Consider the following 15,991-nt stretch of genomic DNA (forward strand, 5'->3'; position numbering starts at 1 on the left):
AAAAATTTGTATTCTCTTTTAGACTGTGCTGCATTATTTCCACTGTCAGAGATACACAGTAGAAATAGCAGCAACTACAACAGACCTCATTTTGCTGGTCCAGAATGAGATCTGTCACTCTGCTTAGAATTTCAGTGGAGCTCAAACTTAATGTATTTCCACTTCTTCTTTGTACATCTTTTATGAACCTCGTAAACTCTGAACTGAAAGAAAAATAACATGATTACTGACGGGTAACACTACAGCTACTATAGGCATATTACAACACTGTAGTTTCCATGTTTGACTCATAGCAGAAGAGCCTGTAAAAGATCCTAACCTCTCAACAGAACTGCAGCAAGCACCTATTTCTAACACCCCTCAGTAACTAGGATCTAGCTACTGTATTCATCAAAATAACACTACTTCTATTTGCTGGCAGCTCTCATTGAGAACATTAAGTCAACACTGTAGGTCAATTATGATAAGGAGTATCTCAGAAAACAAGGGAAAAAAACTTTTTTGTGTGTGTGCGTGAAAAAGAAGTATTCAGTAAGAAATCAATTCTTTTTATTCTATCTCTGTTCTACTATCTTTACAAATGATAGTTTAGAATTTCCATTACCAAATAGAGCATTACTACACGCATTAATAAAATACCTGCTGTAGCCCGGAAATATAGTTTGTAGATGAGCAATAATATTTTCAAAGGTGTTGTTTGAAGAGGGCTTCATCTGTGTAGCTGAATCATCTTGGTGGGTTTGGTTTGGCTGTATGTTCTGAGCATTGATTCCTGAAAACTTTGACATAGAAGTTAGCGAAACTTTATCAGCATATGATCCCATCCAAGCTTTGGTGTTTGTTTTCACTGATCCATCACTTGCAGAGCAAACCTTAGAATTTGCATTTGCAGGCTTCACTCCAGCCTGGGTATTAAGTGAAGCAGTTGTTGGACCTTGATCTTCAGAGCTTGAAACTGCAGGAAGTAAATTAGGGTGTGCAGATGCAGAAGAGTACGGGACAAGGTCTGGATCACTGACAGCAGGTTTGCTTTGCTTTCTCTACAAAATAAACAGATTCCATAAGAAAAAACAATTGAAATAAACTGAGCAGAGCTCTTGAGCATTTGCAGCATGAACTGCACTACGTTTTGGTCACGATGAGGAACTGAAGATCATATCTGAACTTTTCTGCCTAGGTGAAAATACCATATGAAATTGCCCTTTATTTTGTACTGCACATAGACAACTGGCTTGAAGCAGGATTAAAAAGAGCAGCATTTATGCATTCAGTGCTACTTTACATATTCTGTATTTACTAAGGAGTGAATGCTGCTGGACAGCTGCGGTTTTTCAAGGATAGTTTGATGTTTGTGGGAGAAACCACTGCTTTAACACAAGTGCCATCAATTTGAAAATACATTTACTGCTTTTAATGGGCAATATAAACGATATATAACCAAGTGCAATATTTATTCACTTATTTACATTAAAAACAAACACATCAGCTAAAGGCACCATGTTGACAATCTTGGAGTTCACGTGATCCAGGAAGACTTCTCTTTGAACTAACAATTGTGTTCCATAAATGGAGAGAACTAGTGAGAACTTTTGGTGATACATGGATGGTTGGACTGGATGATCTTGTAGGTCTTTTTCACCCTTGGTGATTCTATGACTACTACTGTTGTTTCAGAACTTGGCTGCCATCTAACATGCACAAGACCAGGTTGGATGGGGCCACAGGCAGCCTGATCTAGTGTCTGATTTAGTGGTAGGTGACCCTGCTTGTGGCAGGAGGTTGGAACTAGATGATCTTTGAGGTTCCTTCCAACCCCAGCCATTCTGTGATTCCTTAAAATGAGAAGAAACAAATGGGAGTACATTTTGGAACAAAGCAACAGTCTACAAAAAGGCTGATTGAATATTTGCTTGAGAATGTGCTATTTTTTTTTTTTCAATCTGCATATTACCGACCTCTAGCTTTGCCAGAGATGCATAGAGATAACCTGGCACCTAAATCGCTACCCAGTTCAGCAGGCTAACTTGGACATCCATAAATTTTCACATTCTTTAGTACATGGCTTTAGATTTAGCTTTGTTGATTCTTATAGATTTGTTTATCAAGCTATGTTTCTTATACCTCTTTATTAAAAAATGGTAAGTATTACAGATGGAATTAAGCACTCAAGGACAGCAACCATTTTATCAAGCCTTTTTCATTTGGATTCAGTATTTGCCTCTTAAGGTCTCCCTGACAGTGAAAGAACCACATACATTTTCTAAGTTACTCCTCCATCACTACAGTAAAAGCAGGTGCCAAATGCATAACAAGTGGAACAGAAATCACTCTACTTCCAAACTTCTAAAATGATGGTAACCTAAAGAGGACAACTAAGAACATTTACAAATTCTTAAGAGATCTGTGCCAATAAGGAGAAAAGAAGAGACCTAAATCTTAGTGGGGAATAAAAGGCAGGCCAGAAAACATAAGAGTATGAGTCCAGAAAAACTGTAGTGACAACCACAGTATACTATAGTTTTGGAACAGAGCCTTGGGTCTAAATTACACCAAAAACAAAGGAAAGAAAAAACCATGACTTTATGCAGAGAATACATATTTTAAAGAAAGTTTCTTTTGTGGCATCTGTGATGCGTTTGAGGATTTCGTTTTTGCATGTGCCAGGAACGCATTTTACTTAGCACTTAATTCCCCCATTCTAAAGGATGACTGAACCCTTTTTGCTTTTCTCCAAACTATCCTAAGGTGCAGTAACTCATGCACGCTATTTGCCTTCATGCCTGGGCATCAGCTCTGTGCCCAGGTTTCAATTTTGCTTCAGTGAACGGCAGCAGTCAGGCTGCTGGCATCATCTCTGCAGCGAGCTTGACTACTTCAGCATGGTCATGCATCTCCCCAAGCCATGCTGATAAGGAATTAAATGAGTACTGACTTACACTGACTTTGTCCTGGCACCAGAAACTATCACACACTGTCTGGAAGTAACTGACATGATTTGAGCAAAGTATTTGTGGAAGTGCTGACCTGTAAGAAAGTGCTTTTAATAGCATTTATCTGGGATGTAGCCACTGCAGATTAATTTCCATGAAAGGCTATACTGCTTTGAATACAAAGCTATCTATTCAAGTTCTCCATGTACATGTTCTGTAATGGACAGCCACGCTGACGTTAACTTACAGAATCCCTGAACATACTGCTATCACACGTAAGATACATACTAAGACACTGGGAAGAGATGAAAGATCCACAGTTTCTATTTTGGTGAGGCAGTTTCGAACACCATTTTTCACCTTCTCAATTTTTTCTTCATACCCAACCTGAGGAAAGAAAACAAATTCCCCTCCAAATCAGCATTAAATAAAGCTCTTCCAGTAGTTCATACAGTAAAAGGCAGCAGGCCTTTCACGTGGCTACAATAAGGCTGCCATCTCCTACAGCAACATTAATCTCTATGGAAGCACATTAATGCCTGAAAACATTTGTGAAACATCTAGCTTTTAAAACTTAACCTAGATGTTCCATACAACTTCCCCTTTTAAAAAAGTTGCATGGACTTTAAAAGTTCAAAAGATACAAAAGAGCTGACAGACTGATCAACCTGGAATTCAGTAATCTTGAATTTTGCCTTTCCAAAACGGAAGATATTCATTGCAACTTAAGCACATTTTATCATCAGGCCTTATAATCAAAACATTCTTTCATCATGAAAAGAAACGCAGATTGGCTTGTGGAGAAGCCATTGATATTTTAACAAAGGAATGCAAAATTAAGTTACATATTCTGTTTTAATTTCCAAAATTCAACTTATCCCTAGTTAAGAGAACTTAAGACTTACCTTTACTTTCTCCATTTGTTTCTTTATATTTGAAATAAATACTTCCCAATAATTAATCTGTGACTTTAAGTCAGGAAGTGATGAAGCTGAGCTGCTAAAATAATGAAAATTTTCAGTTAAACTCCAACATTCCCATTAATTTGTCTACTTTGCAGAAAAGAAGGCTGAGAGGCAACTGCGTTCCTCTCAGCAGCTTCCTGAGGACAGGATGCAGAGAGGGAAGTGCTAGGCTCTTCTCTTTGGTCACTGATGACAGGGAATACAGAATGGCACAAAGCTGCACCATGAGAGGTTCAGAGTGGGCAGTAGGAAAAATGTCTTTACATGAGGGGGGTTGAACACAGGCACGGGGCATCAGTCAGCTCTCTAGGAAGCCTGTCCCAGTCAGTAATCAAGAGGCATTTGGACAATGCCTTCAATAACAAGTTTTAACTCTTGATTAACTCTGACAGCTCTTTGGTCCCCTCCAACCGAACTCAATTATTTTTATGACCATACTCTCACAACTTTAGTCACAGTTAAAGACTTGTACCTATTTTAAGCTAACGTCACTTAAATTGATTGCACCTATATCCTATCCAATCTTAGAAGTAGACTCCTCAAATGTAAAATAATATTTTGGGGCAACCTAGACAGGGAGATGGAACAAGTAGTTTTTAAAATATTAATTCCTTGATTCTTGCCAAATGCCCAACTGTTTTGTTTCACCACTTCATTTACATTACAGCCCTCTTCCAGTGCTACTGGATAGCAGTAACTGGAACATTCCCAGTAGCCTCATCTTCTAAGAGAGAATTAGAAGAGAAGTTTGCTGCTCACATGTTGGTAATTTAAGCCCAAAATAGAAAATCAGCTTAAGGAAAGTTGCATTTAATGACTGCAGATATTTCAGGATAGCATCGCTTTGTGAGCAAAACTGACTTGTCTAGTTAAAACAATCATGATTAAACATCCAGTAATTGCTTTTCTTTAACAAGAAGTAGTACTGAAATTGCTAGTGCAAACTCTCCATACCTGCTTAGTGACTTCAACATCTTGAGATTTGCTTCTGCTTTGGAAACTATACCATTCAGTTTGTATAATTCACTTTCTTTCCAGTTTTTGAGTACTGATACCTGTAACAAAATAACAGCTTTTAAAGAAGTGCAACAAAAGCATTGCAGGCACCATAAATAAAGCCTGGATCCTCTTAAACAACAGTTTGATGATACAGTGTACAACATACACTCACAACAGAACATCAGATTAGAATCAAGGGCATTGGCAGGCCTCTGAGAGGTTAAGTAGGTTATATTCACTTCAATGGACTGCAGAATGCATGCAGAGATGTTCCTTCCATCTGCAACTTAAAAATGCATGTGTTTGTGTACATATATACATTTTAAGTGTTTAAGGCAGCCTTTTAAATGCTGTACTGTGGAAGACCAACGTGGATCAACAATCCAATCTTTGTATAAGATCTCACTGCAGGTCCAACAGCCTTCAAACCTTTTCTCTGAAGAAAGAATTGTATGCCATACGGTGTATTAGAAGTCTTTCCCATCTGAAATGCTATTTTGGCAAAAGTACTGATGTTTATCAGTAAACTCCTCCTTTCAGTGAAATAACCAAACTGCATTCAGACTGTCAGATTATGAAGTAGCCACAGATTCCCTAAGTGTGACTTATCTTTGCAAAGGAAATCCTATCTTTCTGTAATACTCGCTAATGAAATGTTTTCATGAGAGGGCTAAGTATGAAACTGAAATATTACTAAATGTTAAGGCAATACCAGAATTCTGTACAGTTATAATACTGGCCAATAATAACATACTGATGATCTGCAAAATTCTGCAGGATAACATAATGAACAGCAGTTGTCAATATTTGATTAAAACTTTTAATGTATTCTTATAAAATGTCTTAGGTGCTATTTAAAGGGAAATTCTTAAATAAGACTTCACCAGTCATCTTCCCCATCCATCAGTGCAAATGATCCAGACTGTAAAAGAAGTGTTTCAGGTTTTTTTTTTTTGTTTGTACCTCTGCTTTAACAGCTCTTTTCTCGTGCTCCTTGAGGTCATCTTGACTCTTCTTAATAAGTTCTTCCAGTTTTACTTTCTTATTAGCAAATTTATTACTGCAAAACAAAAAAAGTTAAAAAAAAAAAAAATGAAGTAACACAGCAGTATCTAAAATTGATGACATCTTAGAGGTTTTCTATGGCTATTACTTCTCCCTTCCTCAGAACCATTAATCTGCACTTATGTTGTACATGTGGTACCTGGCACATTGTCACATTCTTGCAGCTATACTGCTGGCTCAATAGACATAACTTTGGGATTTCTCAACTAAATTTCACTGTGCAACGTAGTAAGTTTACAGGAGCTGACTACTACAGTCATGTAAGTTTTATTGTTCTGAATCTGTTCACATTATTAAAAATGTATCTATAAATTACACCTCGAATTCCAGCTACATGCAACTTTTATGAGTGCTCAGATAACTATGTATACTTAGAACTACAAATTCAGATATGTAGTATGTATGTAGTGCACCCAAATTCTGAAAGGTTCTAAAATACAGGATCATATTATCAAGGGAAATATATGACAAGATTTTGGAAAGACAACTTTTAATTATTGTAAAGCCACCATTCTTGGAGGTGTTCAAGAAACACAGAGATATGAAGAGAGACATGGTCAGCGGGCCTGGTAGGGATGGGCTGACGGATGGACAAGGTGACCTTAGAGGTCTTTTCTGACCTTAATAATTCTATGATTCTAAGTATCTAAAAGAAAATAATATTTACTCATGGTGAATAGAAGTAAAGTAGCTGAGAATAAGAGATATAAGCTGAAGTGCTTATTTTTTTTCTCATCTTTCGCCCAGAGTGAAACAGACAACTCCAATAATGGAAAGTCAACAGAAAAACATAAATATTGCTGAGAGGTACAAGAGTTTTACCTGGTCTCAAGATATGTATTCAAACAGGTGTTATACTGCTTCTCCTTCTCATCAATGGTCTTTGAATACCTAGAGTAATCAAACATTCATTAAGCTCGTTCTGAAAAATGTTTGCTAGCAAATACATGACCCTCTATAACCAGAGTGACAAATACGCAGCAGTGACAATCTGTACATCTTATATATCAATACTCTAAGTGCACTTAATGTACTCCTAATTAAGAAGCAAGTAACCAATGTAAGTGCCAGCTGATAATTATTCAAGAAAGATTTGGCCCAAGCTATTCATATTAAACATAATAGTATTCTATGACAGAAATCTTCAAGTCTGTAAAACTGACAGAGAATATTAAAAACACAGACAGGATTGATAAACTTGCTAATTAAGTCAGCTTCATCAGTTATCTGGCAACTGCTGTAAATGCTTACCTGAATTAGCAAAAAAAAAAAAAAAAAAAAAACACCAAAAAAACCCCACCAAAACTAAAGCAGACATTCATATTTCACACACACTGTTACTGTGAAAAAGCTTCTAGCTGGCTATACAGCCAATAATAAAGTTACTTAAACACCTCTGCAGTGCTTAAAATGTTTTGGGAAAAGCTACATCAAATCCTACAGAATAAGGGCTGTTTAGCACTGGAATAGGATCCCCAGGGAGGTGGTTGAGTCACCATCTCTGGATATGCTTAGAAACCATTTGGATGTGGTGCTCAGGGACATGATTTAGTGGAGGGTTGTTAGAGTTAGGGTAGGATGGTTAGGTTGCAGTTGGACTTGATGATCTTTAAGGTCTTTTCCAACCTGAGCAAATTTATGATTCTATGTGATCTCTGAGATGTCTGGACTGTGGCTGAACGAAGCTGGTTCACATTCCTTCAGAGCCAGGAGAACTACTTGCCAGGACAACACCTGGGTTTGCTGCACACAGGACTGTGGTAAGATGTTACTTATCTAAGTTCCATGGGAGGCTCTGCAGACTTCTGTTATAGGGTGAAGAACAGGTAAAAAACAGAAGAGATACATGCAGCTATGTGGTTCCTGCAGTTTTACTTCAAACTGAGAAAGAAACAGTAAGCCTAGAAAGGAAGGAAATGTTCATCCCAAAATAACCTTCAGATATGCCAAGTGGCAGAACAGATAAAGAGAGCAAAGAAAGATGCAGATCAGAGTTTAGTCGGGTTGACTGAGGAGGAGGATCAAGACATGAAAACTGAAATGAATTGAAAATTTAAGACCAATCATACAGCAAAAGCAGAGCACAGTGAGGAAACAAAGTCATGAAGGAGAAAAGCAACAAAGCAGTGCAGATCTAAAGGAGGCTGGAAAACTGGAAGATTCTAAGTAGTGAAGAAGTAGTATTTATTAGGTTATTTAGTATTTACTAGGTTAAGTAACTATATTTATATCCAACTGACAGCACCTCTAATCCAAAAGTTGCATTTAAATTACTTTCAGAACTATATTATTAGAGCGAGAAGTTTGGAGTTTTCATTCTGCATACATCAAAGAATCAGTGGATATGAAATGTATCACAGTCTGTTAGAAACAGCCGTACGTACTGCTGCTTTTGGGAAAAAAAAATCAAGCAAAAGGACAATAATGTAATTCTGTGTTCAAAACTGGTACCTATCATTGGTATCCACATGCTTTTTGGCTGTGTTCCTCATTGCTTTTAAGTTCTCTTGACTTTCCTTTTTCTCCTGTTGCCATTTTTTTACTTTCATTTCTAAAGCTTGATGAAGCCACTCCACTTCTTTCTTAAATATCTAGAAGCGGAAAATAAGAAAACATTTCTGCAAATGGTATTCCATTAAAATGCAAGTTAGAGCAGATTGCCGACACATGATCAAAAGAAACGCCACTGAAATTTACACTGACACCTTCAATTAATTTACTTTTAGGTCACGTATTCAGCACAAGATTGTCTCCCTCTACCCTTAAGAGATCCCATGTGAAGTACTGCATCCAGGCCTGACGCCAGCTCAAGAAAGAGCTGGAGTGGGTTAACAGCAGGACACGAAGATGATCAGAGGGCTGGAGCATCTCTCTTATGGAGAAAGGTTGAAGGCAGCTGTCTTGTGCAGCCTGGAGAAGAGAAGGCTCCAGGGAAATCTTACAGCCTTTGAACACGCAGAATGCTTATAACAAAGATGGAGAGAGACTTTTTACCACGGCCGTAGCGTTAGGACTTAAATGGCTTTAAACTAAGAGACTGGAAATTTAGATTCAATATTAGGAAGAAATTCTTTCTTCAGAGGGCAGTGAGGTGCTGGCACAGCTGCCCAGAGAAGCTGTGGTGCCCCATCCCTGGAGGCACTTGAGGCCAGGTTGGATGGGGCCCTGGGCAGCTGAGCTGGTGGAGGGCAGCCCTGCCCACAGCAGGGGAGTGAGAATAGATGATCTTTGAGGTCCCTTCCAACCCAAACCAGTCTGTGATTCTGTGAATGTTAAAGTAAGAATTCAGGAGATCCCAAGATGCAGTAAGAATTTACTCCAAAAAAAAAAAAAAAAAAAAAAAAATACACACACAAAAGGAAAATACATTAAAGGAATATTGTAGGATAGACCTCACCCCTCTTTATTAAAGAATAATGAGGGGAGATAGAAAAAATGGCTTTGGTCTAACCTGAGTTATTTATTTAAATGAAAAACTCCCTTCAAATGCAGACAAATGAACACTTTGTAGCACACTCAGCTTTAACTATAAAATCAATCCAGTCAAAGTGCAAACAAGCTGATGATGATGTCTGGAAACTACTCTTCCTCCCAGACATTTTCAAAGAAACAGGTCCGTTAGACTTCCCAACAGATAAAACACTGACCACTGGAAGTCCTTCTCCTCAAGAAGAGGGAAAGTGTCAATAACACAGAGCATTTTTGTTCTTTAGAATAAGAACCAGTACCTATCCACTAGATGGATGCAACCAGTTTTCTATGTTCACTTAAGTGTGTTCTTAAGACAATACACAAAGATTTTCAGATCTGCTGAGTAAGACTTCAAAGCCATGAGGACCATCATTCAAGTCTCAAAAAACAGTGTTGACCCATTAGAACCAATACTGTCAGCCACTGCAGTTTATCTTTGCTAACCCCACTGTAGCACAAGTAAAAATGTTACCCCTCTCTCTTGAACAGTCTTCTTTATCAGCTCTTCTAAAACACTGATTTCTTCTGAGCTCCGGTTTTGTAGTTGTTCGTATTTTTCCTGTGCTTCTTTAAGTTGTTCTTTTAATACCTGATGCTCTTTTTCCATACGTAGAATATCTCCCTGAAAATAAGTTAGTTACAGAAAGTAATTCAGAATCTACTACGCACAGAGCAGCAAACACTCATGACAGTCAGTTAGCTGATATTCAAAACTGTGAGGATTTTTTGGTGTGCTTTTGTTGTTGTTTTGTTTGGGAGTTTTGTGGTGGTTTTGCTTTTGTTTCTTTGGGACAGAGAAATCTGTGTAACAGAAATGCCTGAAAAGACTGGAATATGAAGAGCCTATAGATCATATTTTTTAATTCTGACAGACACGTAAAGTTGCCATTATCATCAGCCTGAGATGTCTCAGTCTAAATCTTCCAATTTAAATCAAACTTCAAGATTTTTTTGAGAGGAAATTTCCCTAGAATATAGTCCAACATCTGATGGCTACAGTACAAAGCTCCAAAGCCTCCTTTTTGTGGGCCTAGGTGAAGTTTGTAAGGACATTACAGATTGCAGCCCAACACAAGCAAAAGAAAATAACCCTGAATCAAAAGTAAGTTTTAGAACATTGCATTTCCAGAGAACCTTTATCTTCATGCTACTATTGGACACTCCTTTAAACTTCTTCATGAGAAATATGTAGAAATAAATATACAGGTAACTTACTTGTTGCTTCTCAAATGGATGAAAAGGCAAAGTATTAGTTTCCCTATCAGTTACTTCATTATTCACCTAGAACACAAAGAATCATTAACTGATTAGAAAAATCTCCTGCTTACACGTGCAACTGTTATGCCAGCTCTGTTCTGGAGCTTTTATATCTAACCAACAATTCTACGCATCTGACTACATTATGAAATAGGTTTACCTACAATGCAGCAGGAAACTCTGCATATATTCCCAAAATGGACTTGAGGCTATAATGAAAACACTTTTTTTCCCTAATGTTTCCCCAGTTTCAATTGACCGAAGCATTATACTGGGGACAATTCTTACAGTCTTCAAACACAGCTGTGCTCCATCTAGGCACATTCACTCTATTTGCATTCTTAAGACTGGCAAATCCAGTGTCTGACTGCTCACGGAGCAGCTGTGTTTTGTTGCTCATGATCTATGACACAAATGCATCTCCTCAAAAGCAACTAAACTCAACGACCTTTGGAATTCGTGCTTGTTTTCTTCCAGCGTTGCTCATTAAGGACTTACTGAAAGAACTGGTTTAAAATTTAATCATGCAATATACTGAAGATTCAGTTTATGTTACAATATTAATATGCTATTAAAATCATAGCCAAATGATGGCAAATGCTTTGCCACACCGCACTTCCACAAACATATCTGTTGCATTCTGACCTTTCAAACTCTGCTAACCAGAATTCACTGAATTGAAAACTGTTGCTGTCTTCTGCCGACAGTTTGTTAAATGTGCTCAAAAACTAAAAAGAACTTCCAACTTAAAAGCCCTGTTAGCCAAGTAACTGAATTCATTTGCCAAGTCAGCAACTGCTCGGGAAAGATTTCAAGTAAGTAAGTGCAAACAAAACAAGTCTGGGAAAAAAAAGAATAAGGGTAACAATGAAACACATTAACACTTTCATAATTTAGAAAGCAAAAACAAAAAGATGACTGTCTCACAGTTATAAGAAGTTTTTTCCTTAGTAGTGAGAAACAAATTAAGGTGAGGAACTTCCTCTACAATCACTCTTCTAGCACGTTGGATAAGCTACCATAGGAACGGATGTAAGAAACTGCCGTACCTGTAACACTGGAAACCTGTCACAAAGTGCACACAAAGTGCATTCTGTAACAAAAAGTAAGTACTAGAGAACACTAAATACTATTATACAATACACTCTTTGTATTTGGGTAGCTTGAAGTATTATTGAAACACACAACTGACCCTTCAGGAAGTTATAAAGAAATCATCCCAAAAGGAGCTGCACCTTCCACAGCTGCAGAAACATAATGCAAGATTTCAAGACCATCTTTTCTTACTTACACTGCTTTTAAAGGAGTGTTCCATTTTAATCTCTTACCTGAACAGCTACCATCCTTGTATGCGGACTGTTTTTCATTACAGGTATACCTCTGCTTTCTTTTTCCTTCTTAATCACCTGTATATTACGTTCAGCTTCATTTGTACTATCTGCAACAGCAAAACTGTCTTCATAAAATGTGCTATCAGAGTTTTCCACCAGGCACGGAGGGTCTCTGAATGTTTCTATTTCAGCTGGTATAAAGCTGCTGCTGACATATTTTCTGTCTGAAGTTGCTAATTCATCATTATCCTGATGAGTAACACCATCAGCATAAATATACCCAGGTTGCTTGGCAACATTTGACAGGAGAGGCACTGGAGAAGTCACTGGCGATGTTCTTTCACACTGATAACCCCAGGAAGTCTGTGGCAAAAATCTGCTTTGATTCTGAAAATCTCGATAAAATAAAACTTTTGAAAAATAAGGCATATTTTCAACAGGATCAATATCCTCACTAAGCACTGATTGCCACGAAGTAGGCAAAGAATAGGGCAAATACTGTGGAGTCTCACAGCTTTCTAATGGTATGTCAGTAGATGTTGATAGATGAGGTTGCTCAGGATAAGACAGTGGTTTGAATTCCTTAGCAGCTGGATTTAACTGTATCTTGTTCTGGAAAGAATTTTCTTGCGCATCACAGACAATATAATTTCCTTCTTCATTATTTTCAGTCTCATCTCTGTTTTTATTTTCTTTAGTAAGAATATCATGCCTTAAGCTAATAAAATTATCCACCATAACGAAACGATGGGATTTCAGAAGAAAAGATTTCAAACCACCCTCATCTTCTACAATCTTTCGAGTTTCTTCAGGGAAATGTTCATATTCCCCAACTAGCAACTTATTATTTAATTCCATCGGGCCATGCTCTTCCAATATCTGAGAGAAATAGCTTTTAAAAAAAAAAAAGTTGTAATTGTTCATTAACAATTTCTCATACAATTCTCAAGCCCTATTTCACATAGAAAGCAATAAGTCTTCAGCACTACTGAAGAATGACCATTTGGAAGATGGTGTTCTATCTAAGCATAAAAATTGTCTGTAACACTGGTGCTTCTTCACATCATACTCAGCCACCTGCAGCCACCTGAGAGCATAGGACATATCTCTATGTACCATCAGGACTAAATTGTGGCCTTTATCCAATTATGTTATTTAATAGGATGTTGCACCTAATACTGCTGCCTCCAAAAGCCCTGTTATTTAGGCAAGATGTTATTGCATGAAATCTACATACCAGTTAAATGAGAACTGAAAGGAACAAAGAAAGAAAGTGACAGTCTAAGGAAAATATGTTTGTTGCCATCAGATGACAGACATAAAATATGCTGTTAGTAAATTGTATCAAGATATACTTTCTATGTTGTTATATGCCATAATTTTCTCATTTAGAAATGACTATGAGTATCAATGAAACAAACAGTTGACTTCCACCTTCAGGTGTTAGAAGTGTTGTCCTGCTCACTGGTTCAAAACTAAACTGCAGCCTGTCATTTGACAGACTTCCTTTATTCCTTACAAGCAGATTCACAAGTTGGAGTTCAAGGCCTCAATTTTTCTGCACTCATCCAAAATTACGGAGTTTTCGTGTTTGTAATCATCAATCAGTTCTACAGTAGGCACCAAAGATACTTAATTCCAATTGCTTCCATCACTTCTTTCTTGGCATACTGCAACATTAATTCTCTAACATAAAGGTACAGAATTTATATGCATTTAAGCTGAAACAGTAAAACTTTTGAACTGCTAACCACAGAAATGCATACGTACCCATATAAACTTTCACAGGTTAGATTTAGATTAGCATCCAGTCTCTGACAGTTGTTACTGTTTGAAATGTCATATACAGCTTCAAATTCCTCCAGTTGCCCCCGAAGATATTCTGGGATTATACATGGTTCATAATATGTAAAACCTCTAGAGTTCAAAAACAAAAACAAAACAAACAAACAACTCAATGTCTCTGAAAATAATGACATTCTTCACATACACTGAGAAGAGCATTAGCATATGGCAGCTACACAGATGCTAAGAAATATCCCAGTAGCAAACGTTTTCTAACAAGCAGGTAACAAATAGAACATGCACTATTTCCAAAATCATGAACTGGTAAATTTCTTAAATTGAGAATAACCAGTAACTAAGAGTAACTAATGGTAATAAAGCTTAGCTGTGTCCTAGCAGCTGCTCTTCATCTGACAAATTTATCAACTACTTTCTTTCTATAGTAAAGTGGAACAGAAAGAAGTTACATGAAAGAACAGCTTTTTGGCCTTACTGGGATGGAACCTGCTCAATATCTGATTACCTCTTAGATCACTAACATCTTAAAAACTCTAGTATCCATCATGCCTGTCCCAGAAGCAGAAAAGTAACGATCTCTGGAAGCTCAAATGAAGGTCATTTCAAGAAACACTGAGATATGAACCCAGACTTTCTAAGGTGTTTCTAAGCCTGTCTTCTCTGGTACCTGCAAAGTACTTTGGAGCTTGGGCAACAAAAATAAAGGTGCATGATGATACTTACAATGCATTTTCTTCTATAAACGTATTTTCTTCCTGTGGTGCTGTACTAACTCCACTGGATAATACTAAAACAGACTAATTAAAAACAGATCATTACTTTTCATATCAAAAAATGATCCAATGTAAAGAGTATGAGTAACTTGCTTACACAGAACCTCTTTCTGTAATTTTATTGTGCTCAGATGCGAGATGCTGAACACCAAAACACTCAACTACAATTACCTGCATTAAGCCACACTGAAAAACTTCTTTATTTTAAATTATTGGCTTCTTCAGAGCTTTCTTTAGAACATATAATACTGCAATATTCCAGTCCAACCTATCTTTTTTAATTTTTATTTACAGATTTTATCTAAATCCTAGACGTGCTTGATTTTTTGACAGGTTCTAGTAAGACACACAGCTTCCTTCTATGGCAGAGTTTTGCCTACTGCAAAAAAAAGAAAGCACACAAATTGAATTTTTAGGGATCTCATCCTAGAAAAAACAACTTTTTATCATAATTTCTGTCGTGAAATTTGGGCAAAATTATAAAATGTTGGGGACACAGAGGAAATCAAGATGACTGCAATAAAGCAAGATTCTAGAAAAGCAGGACAAGAGATGCTATGTTTGGGATTCCATCTTATTGCTAGCAAAATCTATAAAATATTGAATGGCGTTTTATCTTAGCACTAAGCACCTGCAGCTTCAGTCAGGGTCCATAAAAATGCTCAGAAAGGCAGAAAGAAACAAAATGTCAGGTTTATCTCATGAGGACTGGTAAATAGTTCTTTGTCACATTTGCTATTTATCCCTGGCAAACAAAATGGAGCTGAAATATCAATTATGTAGGTGCAGTCTGTGATTTGTATTCACTGATTATTTTTTATTTTCTCCTGTGGGAAGTTAAGATCGAAGTGTGAGGACAGTGGACAGACTGAAGTTAGTAGCACACAGTTAGAACCCAACATCTTCATAAATAACTTCTTTTTTAAGTGTAGAATCATCTTTTACACTGCCCAATTCAACCTGTAACAAAATAACTAGGACAGCATTAACTGAGTCTTAATATATTTCCACTAGAGGAAAAAAAAACACCTCAAGAAGGAGCTTCCATGAGATATTTACAGAAACCACCTCTATAGAACTGATCTCCAGTAACTCTGAAAGAAAACCATTTATAGTAAGCAGCTATAAAGTTACTGACCCGTGAGTCCTTATAGTTCTTCTTTCTGCTTTTGTTTTTACCTTTGATACCATTTGTCTGAAACAGAAATAAATAAAATTATGTAAAGCAATAATAATAAAATGATGATGCATTTCCAAAATCAGTCCATAAATTTAAAAGTCTCGTATTCAAATTCTGATTCCGGTTTGAGCAGGAAGGCTTCCAATGTTAAGCATGCATGCCATGTCCCTCCCTCCCTCCTATGTTCTCATCTGAACAACACAAAAAGGAACACAGC

The 15,991-nt window shown here is 37.1% G+C and overlaps 1 protein-coding gene across 13 annotated transcripts in view; it reads right to left on the reverse strand.

The window, feature by feature from the left end:
- The window catches only part of TTC3 (tetratricopeptide repeat domain 3), a 60,854-nt gene that overhangs the window by 2,425 nt on the left and 42,438 nt on the right, over positions 1 to 15,991 (reverse strand). For 11 of the 13 annotated variants that reach the window (XM_052673794.1, XM_052673793.1, XM_052673791.1 and 8 more), the window contains 14 exons: positions 15,733 to 15,789; positions 14,545 to 14,618; positions 13,789 to 13,935; positions 12,016 to 12,910; positions 10,646 to 10,711; positions 9,903 to 10,052; positions 8,411 to 8,550; positions 6,782 to 6,850; positions 5,858 to 5,954; positions 4,850 to 4,950; positions 3,836 to 3,929; positions 3,219 to 3,317; positions 640 to 1,040; positions 86 to 203 (listed from right to left, as the gene is read on the reverse strand). In XM_052673794.1, coding sequence (XP_052529754.1) covers positions 86 to 203; positions 640 to 1,040; positions 3,219 to 3,317; positions 3,836 to 3,929; positions 4,850 to 4,950; positions 5,858 to 5,954; positions 6,782 to 6,850; positions 8,411 to 8,550; positions 9,903 to 10,052; positions 10,646 to 10,711; positions 12,016 to 12,910; positions 13,789 to 13,935; positions 14,545 to 14,618; positions 15,733 to 15,789 — 2,508 coding nt within the window. The remainder of the gene's footprint in view (positions 1 to 85; positions 204 to 639; positions 1,041 to 3,218; positions 3,318 to 3,835; positions 3,930 to 4,849; positions 4,951 to 5,857; positions 5,955 to 6,781; positions 6,851 to 8,410; positions 8,551 to 9,902; positions 10,053 to 10,645; positions 10,712 to 12,015; positions 12,911 to 13,788; positions 13,936 to 14,544; positions 14,619 to 15,732; positions 15,790 to 15,991) is intronic. The other 2 variants (XM_052673795.1, XM_052673792.1) reach the window with 2 other exon arrangements.

The sequence above is a fragment of the Tympanuchus pallidicinctus genome, unplaced genomic scaffold (assembly GCF_026119805.1).
Source record: "Tympanuchus pallidicinctus isolate F22 unplaced genomic scaffold, pur_lepc_1.0 scaffold14, whole genome shotgun sequence".
Taxonomy (NCBI): Eukaryota; Metazoa; Chordata; class Aves; order Galliformes; family Phasianidae; genus Tympanuchus; species Tympanuchus pallidicinctus.